This window comes from Chanos chanos, chromosome 10 (assembly GCF_902362185.1).
Source record: "Chanos chanos chromosome 10, fChaCha1.1, whole genome shotgun sequence".
Taxonomy (NCBI): domain Eukaryota; kingdom Metazoa; phylum Chordata; class Actinopteri; order Gonorynchiformes; family Chanidae; genus Chanos; species Chanos chanos.
Window position 1 is genome coordinate 8628341 of NC_044504.1, and position 17500 is coordinate 8645840.

The 17500-nt window shown below is 44.5% G+C and overlaps 1 protein-coding gene across 1 annotated transcript in view; it reads left to right on the top strand.

The window, feature by feature from the left end:
• The window catches only part of pard3bb (par-3 family cell polarity regulator beta b), a 167472-nt gene that overhangs the window by 105434 nt on the left and 44538 nt on the right, over window positions 1-17500 (top strand). The window contains exons 17-18 of the mRNA XM_030785939.1: window positions 1050-1262; window positions 4727-4949. Coding sequence (XP_030641799.1) covers window positions 1050-1262; window positions 4727-4949 — 436 coding nt within the window. The remainder of the gene's footprint in view (window positions 1-1049; window positions 1263-4726; window positions 4950-17500) is intronic.

Consider the following 17500-nt stretch of genomic DNA (forward strand, 5'->3'; position numbering starts at 1 on the left):
GCCCACACATAGAGGCACGGAGGGGAGGGGGGTTCCATGGTGGGCGCCGGGGATTGTGGGATGTTGAAACGGGGTAGTCCTGATTGATGGAGACGCTCTCTCTCTCTCTGTCTCTCTCTCTCTCTCTCTCTCTCTTCCTCTCTTTCCTTCTCTCTCTCTCTATCTTTCTCCCTCCCTCTCTTTCCCTTTCTCTCTCTCTCTCCTCCTCTCTCTTTCCCCCTCTCTCTCTCTCTCTATCTCTCTCCCTCTCTCCCTTTTTCTCTCGCTCTCCTTCTATCCCTCTCTCCCTCTCTCTCTCTCTCCCTCTTCGGCCCATCCATCAGTCCCTGTGGAGGAGCACGTTTAAAATGTCATTTTCATAAGAGGAGTGCAGCTGAGAGCAGAGCCGAGGAGAGAGGGTGGATTTAACCCTGAACCCTCTCTCTCTGCTCTCTCTCTCTCTCACACAAACACACACATACACATATATGCACACAGAGTTCCACACAGACTATCACACACAGAGCACTTCAACCCTTATTAACTCTTAACTCCATCCACAGTCTGCCTTAGGGAAATAATCCGGTAATTTCTATTGACCTGTCCTGTTTAATCAGCATGTTTAATCAGTATAGCTAGTTAGTTACATATGAAACACTCCACAGTGGTGAAATGGAGGGCATGGAGAGTAAAGTCAGAGCACTAGAGTTTCTCTCAGAGTGACTACAGTAGTTTTGGTTTTTTATTCCCTAGATTTAAACCTATTTTCTTTAGCCTTTTCAAATATTACAAGTTGTTTAGTAGATTCCTTTGATTTAGTCTCATTCACATCTCATCTCTGTGTTCTCTTTATCTGTGTCTTAATGAGTCTTTCTAACAATGTCTCTCCTCATTTCTTTTATACCCTGACATCTCTCTCTGTCTCTCTCTCTCTCTCGCGCGCGCTCTCTCCCTACCCCCTCCAATTTCCTCTCTGAGACTTAAACTCCTCTATTTCTCTCTTTTGTCTCATTCTTGTCTCACTATACCTCTGACCATCTCTCTTTGTGTCTCTGTGTGTTGTTTCTCAGTGGTCAGTGGTGGGGAGGAGGTGGGTCCGACGCTGGGACTGAAGAAGTCCAGTTCTCTGGAGAGTCTGCAGACTGCCATGACAGAGGCCAGGAAGAATGAGCTGTTGCCCTTCCACAGGCCACGCCCACACATGGTCAGGGGGCGGGGCTGCAACGAAAGTTTCCGCGCCGCCATCGACAAATCGTACGACGGCCCACCTGAGGATGATGACGGTACGTTTTTCCGATATCTGCACTTTTGATTCTTTTAGTAATGGGTGTTTGATGTTCAGTGATATACACGAGGCACACAGACCACAGTCCCACTAACACAAACAACAACAGTTGAGGAAAGATAAAGAGAAGAGGATTGCGGTAGACGCTCAGCGTGGTTTGCAGAGCAGGTGGTAAATGTCTGTTGTGTGCCTCTGAAGTTATAATGGAGTGTAAGCTGTTAGCTTTTCTCCCTGTCATATGCTTCCTGTTGTCTCACATACACTTAATTGGACATCCTGTGAGTGAGGAAAGAGAGGGAGAGAGGGAGAAGGGCAGCGGGTTGTGAAAGAGAATGAGAGGTAGGGCTATGGAGAGGTTAAGGAAGAGGGTGAGAGAAATAAAAGCGTGGCTCGTTATGCCTGGTGCAAACAGGTTGAAACTGACAGACATAGCACAGCTGAGGACCAACAGCTCTGCTCCAGCCCTGTGCTTTTTACACACACACACACACACACACACACATACTCACTCTCACACATATATGCAGACACACTCACGCACACACACACACACACAAACATACACGCACACAAGCACACAGAGAGCCCAACCCCAACCTTCCTCTCCAAATTTCTCTCTCTCGATCCAGCATGTGGGCAGTAGTGGCCTATTTTCATTGTGAAGGACAAACTGTGGCTGATATCAACCAAATGAGCTTCAGTCATGAATGCAAAACGCAATTACCACTCCATATCTTCAAACTGTTTGGGATTAATATTCAGATTCACATACATTATCAGATTTGTGTGTGTCTGTGTCTGTGTTTGTGGTTGTCTGTGTATGTGTGTCTGTGTTATTTTCCCGGTCAGAATAGGATTCAGTGTGAGTACAGCTGGTGTTTACAGGCCTGTGAAGCTGTACTGGCTGGAGAGAAATTATTCCAACTCTCGGGCACAGCTCAGAGTTAAAACACAGCAGCAGAGCGGCGACAGTAATTAGCCACACTGTGTTTCTCTCACTTCCCATTACCGCCTATGCTATGGACTGCTAATCCTTCTGTGGGCAGGGAGCAAGGCACTAAAGCCCATACTGCAACCGCAACATGTTTGTGTGTGTGTGTGTGTGTGTGTGTGGGTGTGGGTGTGTGTGTGTGTGTGTGTGTGTGTGTGGGTGTGGGCGTGTGTGAATGTGTGGGTGTGCATGTGTGTACATGCGTGGGTGTGGGCGTGCGTGAACGTGTGTGTGTGCGTGTGTGTTTGTGTGTGTGAGCGCATGTATGTGTGTGTGTGTGTGAGTGTGTCAGTGTGTGGGTGTGTGTGGCTGCGACAATGCCAGGTCTCGTAGCCGGATCAGCACAGCGCTGTTTAAGTGGCTTTGTGAAGGATGGTTATGTGTATCAGTCACTGGGCTTACTCTGTTTTTGGGTATAGGCTTGTGTATATGTGTTCTTTGTGTTAACACCACATATGGAACTACACACACGAACACATACACATATATTTGTGATAAAGAGTATAAGGGATTAGTATATATGAAATAACAGGTTATAACCGATTTTGAATGAAAGACGTTTTTTTATATTAATCCTCCTTACATAAGGAATTATACACCACACATGAGAATGAATGACAAATGAAAGGGGATCTAAGGCCACCATATGTTTTCTTCTCATGTTTGAAATCCAAAGAAAACACAATTAAAGCAGCAAAGATTTTCTCTGACACATCACACAGATCTGACAGGTGTTGATACATATATATACATGTTGTTGTTTTTTTTAAGTAATGTTTTGTGCTGCGCACACTCAAAGTTTTTTGATCTTTTGAACATTTTATTTTGTATTGAGAGAGTAAGAGAAGAGGTGGTTTGCTGTCTCTCTCTCTCTCTCTCTCTCTCTCTCTCTCTCTCCCTCTCCCCCTCTCCCCCTCTCTCTCTCTCTCTCTCTCTCTCTCTGTCTCTCTCTGCCATTTGGCTTTTGTGTTTGCAGGCTTAATGTTTACAGTGTGTGGCGGCGCTGGTCTGAACAAAAGCAATGTTGTGATGTGTATTAAGGAATGAAGCGCTGAGACGTTCTCTCTCCCCTTTGAGGATCTGCTCTGTTCATGAATAATGCCACGCTCTACCCAAATTACAGCTATGCCTATTTCAGCCACTGCACATCTCAAATGCCTCTCTCTCCCTCTCTCTCTCTCTCTCTCTCTCCTGCTTATTTGTCTGCGGATGTTTACAGCCGGGATGCAGCTCTTTCCTCGGCCCGTGGATTGGGCCCAGACAGAATCGGCTTGTTTTTCAAAACCAGTTGCGTCACTGCTAAGTCTCTACACGGAGAGTGATATTTGTGCATCTGTGTATTTTTAATTTATCTCTTTCACTCAGATGGCTCCCCCACTTATACCGCTTAGAAATGCCAGCCTGTGAACTCTGTAATACAATCAGCTTCACTGACAAATAACATGTCAGTTAAAGTTCTGATCGTCTACTCTTTTCTTTTTTCTCTTTTTTTTGTTCCTTTGGGGAAAAAAAAGCGGCGTTGGCACAACTTCACAGTGGAGTGTGGCATGAGCTAAGATGGCAAAGGCAATGAACTTCAACTATGACAATTACCATGGCAAAAAAGAGAAGTAATTCACGTTTAGCTTCTGTTTAATTCTGCCTTTTTGTCGTTGAAAGACGCAAATGGGTTTAGTGCCCTGTTTTTGGGGGGTTTTTTTGGTTTTTTTTCCCCTTGGCATCTCTGAGAACTGTAGACTGGCATATGGGTTAGAGTCAAAATGGCTGCCATGCGTCTGGTGGAGGAGTGCTGCAGGAACACGTCTCTCTCCCTCTCTCATCAAGGCTGTTTTTACACCGTCTCCAAGACGCCGGAGTACATTTACATCTGTTGCCGGCCCTGCCGTGGCCATCTGACTGGCTTCAGAAGAGAAGGAAATAAAGAGACGCGATTGATCCCTCGCTCCATTCGTCCACAGCATGGATGGCCAGTAACAGATGGTTGTGTCAGCAGGCACTGAGTGACTAAGCTTGCTCTCTCTCTCTTCCTCTCACTCCCTTTCTCTCTCGCCCCCCCCCCCCCCCCTCACTCTCTCTCTCTCCACCACCTCCAATGTCTTCTGCAGAGCACAAACACAAATCAGTGCACAGTGCATAATTTTATAATTTATTCCGAGTTCTTAAATTATTCTAATAATAGAATGGTTCGAGAACTTTTTTTTTTTAGGAAGGATTAGTATTTTCTCATGAAAGCATGAAAAAGAGACCCGCTGTTAAAGATTTCGTAGGCGAGTGTCTTAGGCATTAGCCTAGTGAGAAGAAATATATTCAGCCTCTACTACCCCCCCCCCCTTTAGTTAGTTTGAGAGTGCGTTGAACTAAGAACTTTGCAAAACTATTCAAACAACTATCCGAAGGAGTATTTTTGAGAGGTCAGCATTTAAGTTACATTAAGCCATAACGCTTTCTCCTTTCTTCTTCTTCCCTCGTAGACGACGCGTCAGAGCAGAGCTCAGGCCGGGACACGCCGGCGAGCAGCTCCTCTCGACAAGGCCTGGAGGAGACAGAGGAGAGCAAGAAAGACAAGAAAAAGAAAGTCAAAGGAAAGAAGAAAGAGAAGTCGAAAGCAAAAGGAAAAGACAAAGAGAAAAAGAAAACAGAAGAGTCAGAAGAGCCAGACAAGAAGACAAAGAAGAAAGGATTTGGACTGCTAAGGTAAAGCCCAGCTCGTCACTCATTTACTGCTTTTTTTTTTTCTTTTCTTTTTTTTTTTTTTTTTTTTAATCTTTTTTTCATATCCAATTGACTGATCCGAGGCTTCCGCACCTGTCAAGTCTTCAAATATTATTGGCTAGAAACTGATGTAATTACTTTTCTTGTCTATGGTGGGCAACAGCTGAAATACATCTCTGGCGAGCGCCCCCTGCCCCCCCCCCTCCTTTGTTGGAATGTGTTGGAATTCAGGGGCAGAGACTGTTTAGGCATGCTGGTGGTTTGGGCAGGTGGCCAGAGTTTCCTGTGCCTGGCATGGCCCGTGTCGGGCCCCATTCGGAAAGAAAAATGTGACGACGGTTAATCGGAGCAGTCAAGGGCGCTCCATATGGCGAGGGGTCTCTGCACGTCGCCGTGAACGGCTCTCCTGTCACCACAGCAACGCCCGTGCCAGGCATAATCCGTTGCCACGTCGGTTCGCCAATGCCAGCCCCGTGCCTGCCTGGCCAGGAGAGTGACAGTGTGACACCACGGAGGACGAAGTGCATGACTGACTCAGCCAATCAGAGGGTGGAAGCCCCATCAGTAACGACCTATCTGCCAATTAGCTTTTTAATAGCCTTAATTTGGCTGGCTGCTGGCTTAGCTCTAGGACTAGAGAGAAATGCTGCAACTCACAACGCTCCTGCTACAAAACAGAGGGAGACAGAATGAAAAGATTAAAAATGAAGAGGGAATGAGAGAGATTAAGTAAGTTAGAGGAAAGGAAGGAGAGAGAGAGAAGTCTGCTGATGGTTGGTACATTTTGTCCGCTCATCTTCCATCTATTAACATTTCAAACTCCAGTCTCTCCTCCTCTTCCTCTGTTTGATGCAAACTCCTGGGGTGTTCTGAAGCTGTGCTGCCAACTCATGTCTTTCTCAAGGTGAACCGTCAGAGCCCATCACAGTCTGGCCACAGTGCCCTGTTTAATCCTCTCAAACAAACCCGGCCCTCTCTCTATCTCTCTCTCTCTCTTACACATTGTCTGTCTTTTTCTCTCTCTCCCTCTCCCCCTCTCTATCTCCTTCTCTCTCTCTCTCTGCAGTCACACATTATTAAAGATTATTAGAGGACACTCTAAATACTAGTTTAAAGGCTGATTTAGCAACAGAGTTGTACCTACGTAATGGAACTTTCAAAGAAAAAGATGAGGGTCTTGAATTGCCCCATAGCATTGGTGTTTAAACGGGTTTTCAGTTTGTCAGTGACAGCATGGACGCCATTTTGTTTCACGTTTGACCCAGTTTCCCTCATGTCAGTGGCCATGCTGTGGGTCAGTGTGCAGCTGGTACAGACAGGGCTGTTAGCCAGGATTAAAATCTGCAGGGCTGTGATAAGTATTGGACAATACAGAGAAGTGAAAAAAACAGACACGAACACACTGTCTCGTCTCCAGTCCTCAAGGTATACACACAACACACATCACTCAACAGTCTGACAGAGACTATGAAACATGTTCACCTTCAGGGTTTTTCATGTACGGTATTGTCTTAAAATATGTGATGAGTGTCTGAACTGGTGCTTTGAATAGTGACAGATTGAAGGTAAAACATTCTCACTTTTCAAGTTCATTTTGGGGATGCTCATTGTCTTGCTGTGTGAGGGAAATGGATTTCTGGGTCCATGTCTGGTCAGGTTTGTGTGTGGCTTTTGTGATGGGGAGGTAACCTTCAGGCATCCTGTTGTTGGAGTGTGTTATGAGTCTGTTTCACTGTGCTACAGTGGAACACACTGACTGAACATGTTAGATCTCATGGAGTGGTTAGTGTGTGTGCTTGTACAGAGTGTGACACTTTACCCTTTGTGTGTCTGTCTGTGTGTGTGTGTGTGTGTGTGTGTGTGTGTGTGTGTGTTTCTCTCAGGCTGACATTTATCATTCTGATGGCTTGTTACTGTAGTGAGAAGATGTATGAAATGCTTTTACAGTGCATTAGTGTATCAGCTCTATGTCCAGAATGGGATAGATATGGCAAGCTTTGGTCTGGAGCTGTCAGTCTGTTTGGTCTGTATCTCACAGGCTGCTGTCTGTGTACGGTCTATGACATTCTCATGAATGAGCACTGTGTGTGCATTTTGGAGCAGTATGTATCCATATGTGTTTTTGGAGATGGCCAGGGAAGCGTTTGACACTTAAAAAGTGTGTGTGGGTGCGTGCATGTGTGAGAAAGAGAGAGAGAGACAGAGAGAGAGAGAGACATCTGGAGAAGTAAGGTACTGCCCCAGGTGGTGGATGGGGCCCATTAGAATGTTTTACATCCTCCAGACAGATGGGAGATTCTGAGCCTTTGCCAGATTTCCCTCATTTTCCTGTTGTCACAAAGACACACACACACTCCAGTCCCGGTTTCACTTGGGGGGAAGCATTACATCCACCCACCCCCTTTTCTCCCTAAATCAGAATGCCCAATTACCCACAAGTCTCTTCACACACAGAAGCCACGTAGGCCGAGGAAAGGAGAGCTACAGCTCACTTCCTCCTGAACGCTCCCTCCGCACTACAAGCTGCAAAGTGTCACCAAACAACATTATGGGTTTTGAGGAGAGTCATGTTTGTTTAACTCTTCACACAGCTATGTATGTGCCTGACCGTCAGTGACCGCGGCTGAGCAGGAGTAAAGTGGTTCTGGCTGACTCATGCAACCATAGGAACTCAGCCAATCACGTTTTTCCGTAGAGTCCCGGCCACATTCTGCCAGCGTGCACCTCCCACACAGGACCCCGTTAGAGAGTCCTTATACCAGGTATGCCTCTAAGGACTGCCCAGGGTGTGTGTGATCCTCAGTGTATTCGTGTTAATTTGAGGTTAGGAGGGTAGTTTTGCTTGTGTTTTTTTGTTTTTTTTTTTTGTTTGTTTGTTTGGAAAGGTCTTCAGTCCTGCTTATACAACAGCCCAGTTAACTGAGAGCACTCGATCCAACAAATACGCTCGAAGCCATACACACCCGTTAGCGTAACTGCTATTCCACAGTCGGTTATTACCCAGATACCCATCTGAAAATCACCCTTAAAAATGACGAAATTCGAATTTACTTTGGTAACTCTACAAACAGAGCAACTCTCTGAAACAGTTCGACGTTTAAACACTTCCAGATTTTCCTACGATACACAGTTTATCTGAGCGATTAAGTTGCATTTCACTGATAGTGAAATATTACATAATTAAGAATAATTTAGAGTAATTCTGCGTAATAGCGGCTCTTCAATGTCTCTTTTCTCCCACAGTTTTTAAAGGCAAACTAAAAATATGTCTCTATCGCCCATTAAGGAGAAGCTACGTACTTAGAGTAAAGTGGAAAAGATTTACCTTGTAAGGCGATAAATGTACGTCATTGAGTCTGTAGAGGCTGAATCACTTGTACAGTGTGAAATGTCTTTTTTTGGGCTGGTGTGTGTGCGTGCGTGTGTGTGTGTCCGTGTTTGTGTGCGTGTGTGTGCACATACTTTGAAAGCATTGGTATAAGACTCAAGAGAACAGATGTTCACACAGTGTTCTCTTCCTCATCAACAACTGCTGTATCACTCCCCCAGCCCTCTCTCTTTCTCTCTCGTTCCTCCTCTCCCTCTCCGCTCCCCTGTGTCTTACACACCTGGCAATGACGTCTCTCTGTAAATCTGATTTTCACTGCCTGGTCAAACCAGACAGGTATTGGTCTGTATACAGAGACAGGTTTACATGTTAGGGGGCCCTTTGTGCAGCTTTGTATAGGACAGTTTCCACTGTTAGAGGGTGCAGATCTCGGCCCTCTGTGTGTCCATGAACAGGAGGTCAGTGGATCTTAGAAGACTGAGTGTAGGTGCTGCTAGGGAAACATTCCCCTCCCCCGGCGGCCTGACTATGATGGAGCAGATCACCGCAGGGGATCCACTCCACAATGCAACAGATCCTCTCTCTCTCACATCTATCTGAGACCACTCTACCAGCACCTGATTCCCATTGGCAAATTCTGTATGTGCAGTATGGACAGCGCATGGTGCTGGTTAATCCATTGGTCTTTTTAAGGACAACCACGATATCACCCATCACTGAGCAGCAGAGACAAGTCACTGGGTTTCAGAACAAGCCTGTTACAACATGGCATGCCCTTTATTCCAGTGATGATGTATGCTGTGGTAACTGAGTCGTAGGCTGTGTAGCGGTCTTTAGCTTAGGCTATGCTTACCATAGTTAGCACGGTCCAACCAGAACTCATTTCCCCCCTCACATCTACATATGAATCACTAAAAACCCCTTTTAGATGAGAATTCAATCATCTTCCCTCTTTGATTTACTGTGATACAGAGTCTTGATTAAGACAATCCTATGAATGGGAAGGTGCATTAGAGCATGATTGTGTGTGTGTGTATGTGTGTGTATGTGTGTGTGTGTGTGTGTGTGTGTGTGTGTGAGTGAGACCAGCACTGAAAAGATGAGGTTTGTGAATGACACCTTCCCTGCCAGGCCTCTTGTTCCCTCTTATCTCAGTGGTATTGTCAGCGTGTTCCTTTGCCTTTGATTACATTAACGACCTGAAATGTTCCTCAGAGCTGGTTTAGAGCAGTCTCTGAAAGGTGGCAATCAGTTCAACAAGTGAATCACTCACTGCAGGCTTTGCCTCCCATTGGTAGAAAGACACCAAATACATGTGTGGATCCTTCTTTCCTTAGAAATCCCTGTCTACTGTGTGCTCTCCACAAAGCCAGTAAATGTCTGCGAATAGTATATACTTACGTAATCCATGTGTGTTATGAAGTCAGTGAGCATAATGATATGAAACATCAAGTCTTTAGATTCGTTCTGTGTTTATACACTGAATATAAAGTTACTGAAGATGAAAGCAGATCTGTCTTTTCTCAGTTGGTCTTATTGTTGTGTATTCTCTCTCTCTCTCTTTCTCTTCCTCTCTGAGGCATTTATTGAGGATTTCTGTGCGTGTAGTGTTTATCGTGCATGGCCCTCATTGGGGGTTTTTGGCCTGATTCATTAAAGCACATTTCCATCTCAGACCTGCTCTCTCTGCGGTAAATAAAACATATGTTAATTACACACACAAATACACGCACACAGACACGCACACACTTCGTCAGCCAGGGAGACCGACGCTAGTCTTTATTTGATTGGTTCAGATTCATTGAACGACTCAATGCCCACATGAAAGCAGGCACTCTGATCCGTTGTTTACATATCAGAGAAGTCCCCTCTCTGAGGTCCAGAACAGCTCGGATAAATCCAGCACTAAAACCCAAGCTGTAAACACTTCCTGCTGTGTGGCACTGCAGCCGTTTAAACAGCCCCAGCCCCAGTAAGCAGGATGTCTGTTCACTCGCAAAGCCACACTGGACACATTTGCCTTTGGGTTCAAAGCTTCATGTAACAGTGTGAGCTCGTGTTATATGAAAATCGCTTTTTTTTTTTTTCTTTTTGTTCGGTCCAAGCGAAGACATCTTATTGCAGTGCTCCTGAATGGCAGAACTGTCTATAATCTATGTAGACTTTTTCTTTTTTTTTTTTTTTTTGTTATGGCATTTCTTTTCAGTTTCACCGCACTGTGAAATATGGCTTAATTTGCAGCCTGTTAAGTGAGAGTGCTTTTTTTTTTTTTTTTTCACAGTTCCGTTACTTTTTCGTTTTGTGTCTGTATGTTTTTCGTCAAGAGTTTATGTTTGTGTGTTTTGGTTTGTGCTCCAAATCAGCCTACTCAACACATGCCACTACAAACACAGCACAAGACTACTGAGTCCTTTATTCTTGTGTGTATGAAATGACTCAGTACCACTGACCGAAAAAAGCCTGCACTTGCGGCTTGACTGAGAGAATACATTTCACTCTGAGAAAATGAGAGAGCACCAACTCTAGCTTTAGAGTTACCTCCAAGGTCGCTGAGAATATTTCGAATAAGTTCTGCACTGACAAAGACAGATCAATTTAGCAGCAGTGTGGACGTTGAGTGAGTTTTTCTTTTGCGTGTGGGAGAGCGCCGACCTCCAGCTGTTTTCATAAACCAAAGCCAGAGGACACCAAGAAACAGAGAGTCTGAGGATTAGGTAGGATACTGTTAGTTAACCCCTGTGTGATACCCAGCCCAGACAGCACCCAACATCCTCAGACACTCTTCACACACAGGGCGATAACAAGTACTCAGACCTATCTTTAGATGTGCTTTTAAGTCCACTTCATTCGTCAGAAAAGTATCTCAAACTCCTGTTACTGAATGAACAGAGATAAAACGGACTCCTAGCTGTTTGTGTAGTGCATTGTAATGAACACATTATCCAATATTATATTTTAAATGGGAAGAAAGTAAAGGAATAAGCACAGTAACTGTAGAAAACAGTTCCCGGGAGGGTGTTTCATGGTCCGTGCATTTGCTGGATGAAAAGGTTAGAGAGCACCGTGCTCATGTGACACTATTATATGTTCGATTGAAAAAGTGAATTAAACAATTTCATGTTCTTTCCATTCAGTCATAAATGGTTTCGATCAACACGATGTCGAAAGCAGACAGTATTAAAAAACATATATGTTTAACCTTTTGTTTAAAGGTCAACGGTTATGAATTTGGAAGAGAAATGTGTAAAACTTTGGTGTGCGCATGTGTGTGTCTGTGCACGCACACACGTGTGTGTGCATGTGCCAGTGTGTTCGCACATGTGTGTTTGTGAGAGAGAGAGAGAGAAAGTGGTGTGGGTTTTTTTTTTTTTTTAACTCCTTCACTAAGTTGCAAGCGCAGTTTTCTCCAATGAATTTACTGAGAACAGGGTGATTAGTCCTCGGTATGACAGTGTAATTAGCGTAATTATGGACACACACTGGCCAGTGCTAACAGTGTGAGCATTGTCTCGGTAATGAACAGGAGAGGATGGTTTAGCAGTGCTCATGTGTATGATTACCTCTCTCAGGTTTTACCTCTGCTTCACATTTAATGCGCTGCTTTAGTTCAGTCATCTAGCGTTCAGCCCCACACATCTCAGAAAGGACACCGCAGCACATGTCATCAGTTATGTTCTTTGGCTGGCGTGATTCAGTGGTCCTCAACGTTTTTCTTTTATCGATTTTTTGTTTTGTTTTGTTTATTCAGAATTGTGCTTGTTCAGCTTATTCAACCACATTCTGTCTAAAGAATGCATTTCCACATTTCTGAGGGAATTTTTTTTCCCCCCTTTGATTCTTCTCATTTTACAGTTTGTTGTATTTCACACAGAAATGTTTTTGCCTTTTGCCATTTAAAAGAAGCAGGGGTCTTTCTCTTCACTGGTGTCCCTTTGTGTTTACCATTCACATACAACTAGCAGAGCCACACCAATATACATTATAGGAATCCTCTTCAAATTGGACATTTCCTGAGATGATTTGCTCATTTATTCCCACTGACACACTCTGTCAGTCAAGTGTCAAAGGGTAAAAGTTCCCCGATTCAAAAGAGGAGGAAGCGTTCGCATGAATATTTATGAAGTTGAAACTTCCATCGGTCACACTGCTTATTCTGCTCCTGTGCTATCACCAGATGTCATTTGTAAGCAATGGCTTCGGAGGGACTCCTCCACAGTCATTCTTCAAACCGCTCAGAGATGCGATCTGGTGGAGATGTGGATTTATGATCATTGAGCCCCTCCACGGAGTTTAGTTACAGGTGAACGCTCTCAAAGTCAACATGGTAACTTCATCCGGAAGAAATATGGACGCAAACTTCTGCCGAACTTCCCGGCACCCCCCGCGATAACGAACAGTTTCAATATGCTGCTAGTGTTTTGAGTATAATAAAGTGGCGAAGAGAAATGACTGTCATTTTCATCCTTGAGGAAAAAAAGGGAGTTCATTTCAAGTTTTTTGGGGGTTTTTTTTTTTTTGTCATTGTCATCGTAGTTGTTCTGGAAGGCGCAAGAAAGGAAGAGAAAAGGGAGTTAGTTCTTCAGAAGTTAACTTGTGAAAGTTGCTCAAGACCAAGGCTTGGGAGACCTGCGCCGTTGGAGAAGCGATCTGCTCGCCAGTCTGTTGTGCTGTCCGCGCCGATCCTTCTCCTTCTGGTCCACGCCACCTCCTGAACGAGCCCAGCCTGGTGTTTTCTTCAGCTCCTTCTGTTCTTTGCCTCCATCCTGGGACCAGCTTGTGTGCAGTAAACCCTCAGCCTCGGGCCTGGCCAGAGCAGAAGGACAGCATCTTGATAAGACGCTCCAGAGATGTCAGTCTCCCCGCATTCATTTTAATGCACAGTTGTCCTCCACGGAACATTTCTGGGCACCGGGGACCAGAGTCTCGATCCATAATTAACAACATGGGCGCTGACGAGGTGTGATAAGCCTTGTGAAAGGCTGCTAATGTATGCGCGACGTTGCCGTGGTGTTACAGGGGAAAGTGTGGAGTCGGGCAGGTGGCCGTCTCGGTGCAGATGTAACGACGCGTACCACCGCGTGTCTCCGTTCGCTCTCACGCGGAGCCGAAGCTGTCTACAGCAATCGCCTGACAGATAAAATAAAAAGTCCCAAAACTCCGCTCGTTATGTCCTCATAATGTTATACAGAGTCACAGGTCACATCTCTGTGCGGCCATAATCGCTTGTTTTAGTGAAATGGCTTTGCTTAAATCTATGCCTTAACCGAAATGTCTATGCTTTTGTATAATGTATAGCCGGTGTGGGGACCACCTGCCCCAGAGCTGAAGTCTGAGAGCGATTAGAGGACAGACAAAGCCAGTGATGGAGGAGTAGTTACAGGGAGGGAGATGAAAGGAGCAGTTATGTGCCATTGGAGGAAGCAGCACCCAACACAATTATGGCTTGAATGACCATCATCAAATGGAGAGCTATTGATTGGTCTCCTCTGCCATTATTTTACAGAGCGAGCTCAAAGTAAGTTTCGCCGAGGATCTCTCCAAGGGAAAGGTCAAGCACCTCGTGGAGAATGCAGAAACAAGACAAAGGGAAACATTCGGAAGTGGTCAGCATGTAAACTCGAAAAAAAAAAAAAAAAAACTATGGTTTTCTAATTGTTTCTGTTGCAGTGTGCTATGGGATCAGTTTCATGGTTGTCTGGACTTCTGTGGTCCCACCTACTTCTCTCCCTCTCTCTCTCTCTCTCTCTCTCTCTCTCTCTCTGTCTCTGATGTTTTGGTCTGTTGGTGAGCTTGGTCTGGGGGGTGGGGTTCTAAAGGTCTAGGGCTTCCCATCAGAGCAGGGTTTGTCTGCCTTCAGAGAGATAGGCGCTAGACTTTGATCTGTTCGGATGAAGGTGCACTTACCTGTCCCACCTCAGAAAAATTAAGATCAGTAATTCTCTTTCATCTGCCACAGGGTCGCAGGACAATAAAGCAGTTTTACAGAGAGACTGACGCTAACCTTGCTCTGCGTAATCTGGCTAAAGTAAAAACCTACTCACGGACGTGTTTGCGGAAGTATGCGTGCACACACATCAGAGAGAGAGTGACTCACTGAAGTACATTATTTTGATTTGGCGACAGAGCACTATTTGCATGTGAGTGGTGTACTGTTGCCTGGAGAAGGCCCTTAGGTCTGGGGGACTGATTTGTGTATTAATATTCAGATGAGACAGCATTGTGACTGTTTGAGATGCGCTACGCACTGGAAGCCACAGAAAAACGAAAGAATGGCGGCACATTTTTTTGCATGTAATCCAGGTCAAGTCCCACACTAAAAAGTCCTTTTGTTGGTTTTCTCTATGTAGCCCCCAGTTTTTTTTTTTTTGGTCTGTTAAAACGAGTGGCCCGCTTTACCCCCCTCCCCTTTTTATTGGGGGGGGGGGGGTGTTCCCCAACAAATATGGACATGGAATGTTCTAGTGAAGTGTGAAATGACTAGCTATTACAGACCAAGTCGTGTAAACCTTTTCTGTGTACTCCATAGACTGGATAAGAGCTTCAGACTGCCACGCTTAATTTTCATCTTAAGAAAAAATCAAATCTTGGTGAGGATAGGTGGTTTCTATAGCTACATGGTTTGAAGTGATTGTTGATAAAGTGCAGTCAGAGCATCATTGTGTGAGTATTGTGTTAAATGAAGCCCTGTCTAATAGAGCAGTTCATTGTGTGGTAATGACAGAGTTGGATGATGTGGGGAGGAGCCTCCTGACACTAAAGAGCAGTGAAAGACTGAAAGAAAGCTTTTGTGTTCACATTCACTTAAGACACAAACTTCACACACACACACACAGGCCCCCGGCATCTGTCCTTGCAGGCCCCTACCATCACCATCTTGTGCGTGTGTGTGTGTGTGTGTGTGTGTGTGTTTGTGAAGAATTTCTTCTGTTCTTCTCTTTGTTTTTTTCCCCTTCCCTTTTTCTTTTAGCACATGTGTGAAACTTCCTAAACCACTTAGTATTTTTTCATCTGATGTTGTCCCCCGGCCCCAGGCCTGCCCCGACTAAAGGTCTAATCCGGGCTGCCTTTATTCTGTCTCCACTCTCCTAATTATGAACACTCTTAACTTTCTTTCCTTCTTTCCTTCTTTCTTTCGTTCTTTCCTTCTTTCTTTCTTTCTTGCCTTCTTTCTTTCTTTCTTTCTTTCTTTCTTTCTTTCTTCGTGAGAGTCAGTAGTCTTTCTTTTTTCTCCTGTCCTCTCTCAGCAGCTATTTCTCAACAATATTGCTGATCTATCAGTCCCTCCATCTTGCTAAATTCAATGCATGATTATTTTCTACTCAGCGTTGTTTTCATAAATAGTGTGCTAGAAAATGATCCCAGTTTTGTCCTTAAATGTGTTTAGAACTGCATTGGTTATTAGTGGCGCCAGTTTTCCCAAGGTTACCACATGTAGTTATATGGTTTGTTTCTTGTAGCGTCAGGTGAGTGCTTGTGGTGTTTGCCCTGACATAGTTTGTTCTTGTGGTTTTGGGGTCGTGGTTGGTAGAGTAGATGAGCTGGAGGTTTGACTTCCTCCAGAGCCTTCTCTCCCTGTTTGACCATTCCACACCAGCATTAGCCTTGTGTATGGGGTGCCATTAACCTTAGAGCACTATCTCTCCCCATGGATTTAATCATCATTATCTCTCAGACCTGCTGAGAGCCTCTTCCTAAACCCTCCCCACAGTGCAAATCAGCCAAATGGAGATCAAATAATTACAGGTATGTTTTTTTTTTTTTTTTTTTTTTAACCACAGGAGATGTGTGGTGGTTATGGTTGTGATATACCCATACAAATGAGGATGGAGTGATGGTTTAGAGTGAGAATATTCTTCAGGGTATGTTCAGAGCTGCTGTCCAACCATTTCACTTTCTTTCCCCGTGGGGGTGACAAGTCAGACCTACGGAGATTTTCATTTAAAATTATCTCCCCAGCCTGCCTGTCTGATTTCAGCGCAGACGCCACTTAAAATACGTAATAATCAAATTACTGAAACGGCATTTGACCGGCGGGATTAAAACGTCAGCACCTGTAGCCCATGCTCCTGAGTTTGTGATTTTTTTTTTCAAATATTCTCATTTTATCAGTGAACAGCACACTTTAAATACAGTGTTACCCTTTCCCCCCTGTCTCTTTCTATGAGAAGAATATGTGAATTGTTCATTCATTGGCTTTTTTTCCCTCTCACTGGCACTGCCTCTGTACAAGAACATGTTCTACATTTGTGAGTAGATTTTGTTTTTTCTCTTGCTAAAATGCCACATAACTAGCACAGATGAAGAGTGAAAGTGCTATGTCTGTCCATGCTAATGAGAGTATACAGGGAAATGTGAAGAGCTCCTCTGTGCAAAGCGTTTCTCTCCTGTTGAATATTCAGTGTTCTCTCGACTGTTTCCTCTCATTACTGGAGAGCGGGTAATGAATTCATCAGAATCAGCTGCTAATTGGCCGTTTGAACAACTCCATACCCTTCAGCCTGGGCCTCTCAACCAATCAGGAGACGCCGTCTCATTAGATGACCCTTTTCTGTCATTCTTTCTCATTGATATGTTTTAAGGGTTTTGTTTTTTGTGTGTGTGTGTGTTTTGTCTTGTATTTTTTTCCCCTTTTAGTTTTCTTCGTCATTAACAAAGTTCTTTAATAGCCACAGCACCTTTGGTTTTAAGGGTCTAACGTGTCAGGAATGCTAAAGTCACAAAGTGGACATTTTTCATGCAGACGAGAGGGTACTTAGCGTTCCACTCCTCTGATTGGTTTGTTCACTTTCTACAACTGGCACCTATTAAGTAACTATGGAAACGGAGTCTCATTATTTCAGCAGTGCCCTGATGGGTCCGACGGACAGTCGGCAAAGGTCACCGCTGTGACATCACTCTCTGAGCTTCATTTGGGTTTAGAATCTGGCTGCAATTTAACTTTTCAGTCAGTCAACGAGGATTTTAAAAGGCAAAAAAAAAAAGACAATAAAAGAAATGAGCAGAGAATAGAAAGTCAAATCTCTTGACTCGATGTTTGTCCTTTTTTCATTGTTAAACACGGAGATTCGTTCACAACGTGGGTTTCGTTCTCAGTGGCCAGGGTCTGAGTGTGTCTTGGCTTCCCTGGAAAAGGGACTAATGAATATGGAGTGGCTGCTGGGTGGGATAATTAAACCAGCGAGGCTTTTCTCTGGTCAGCAGGTGT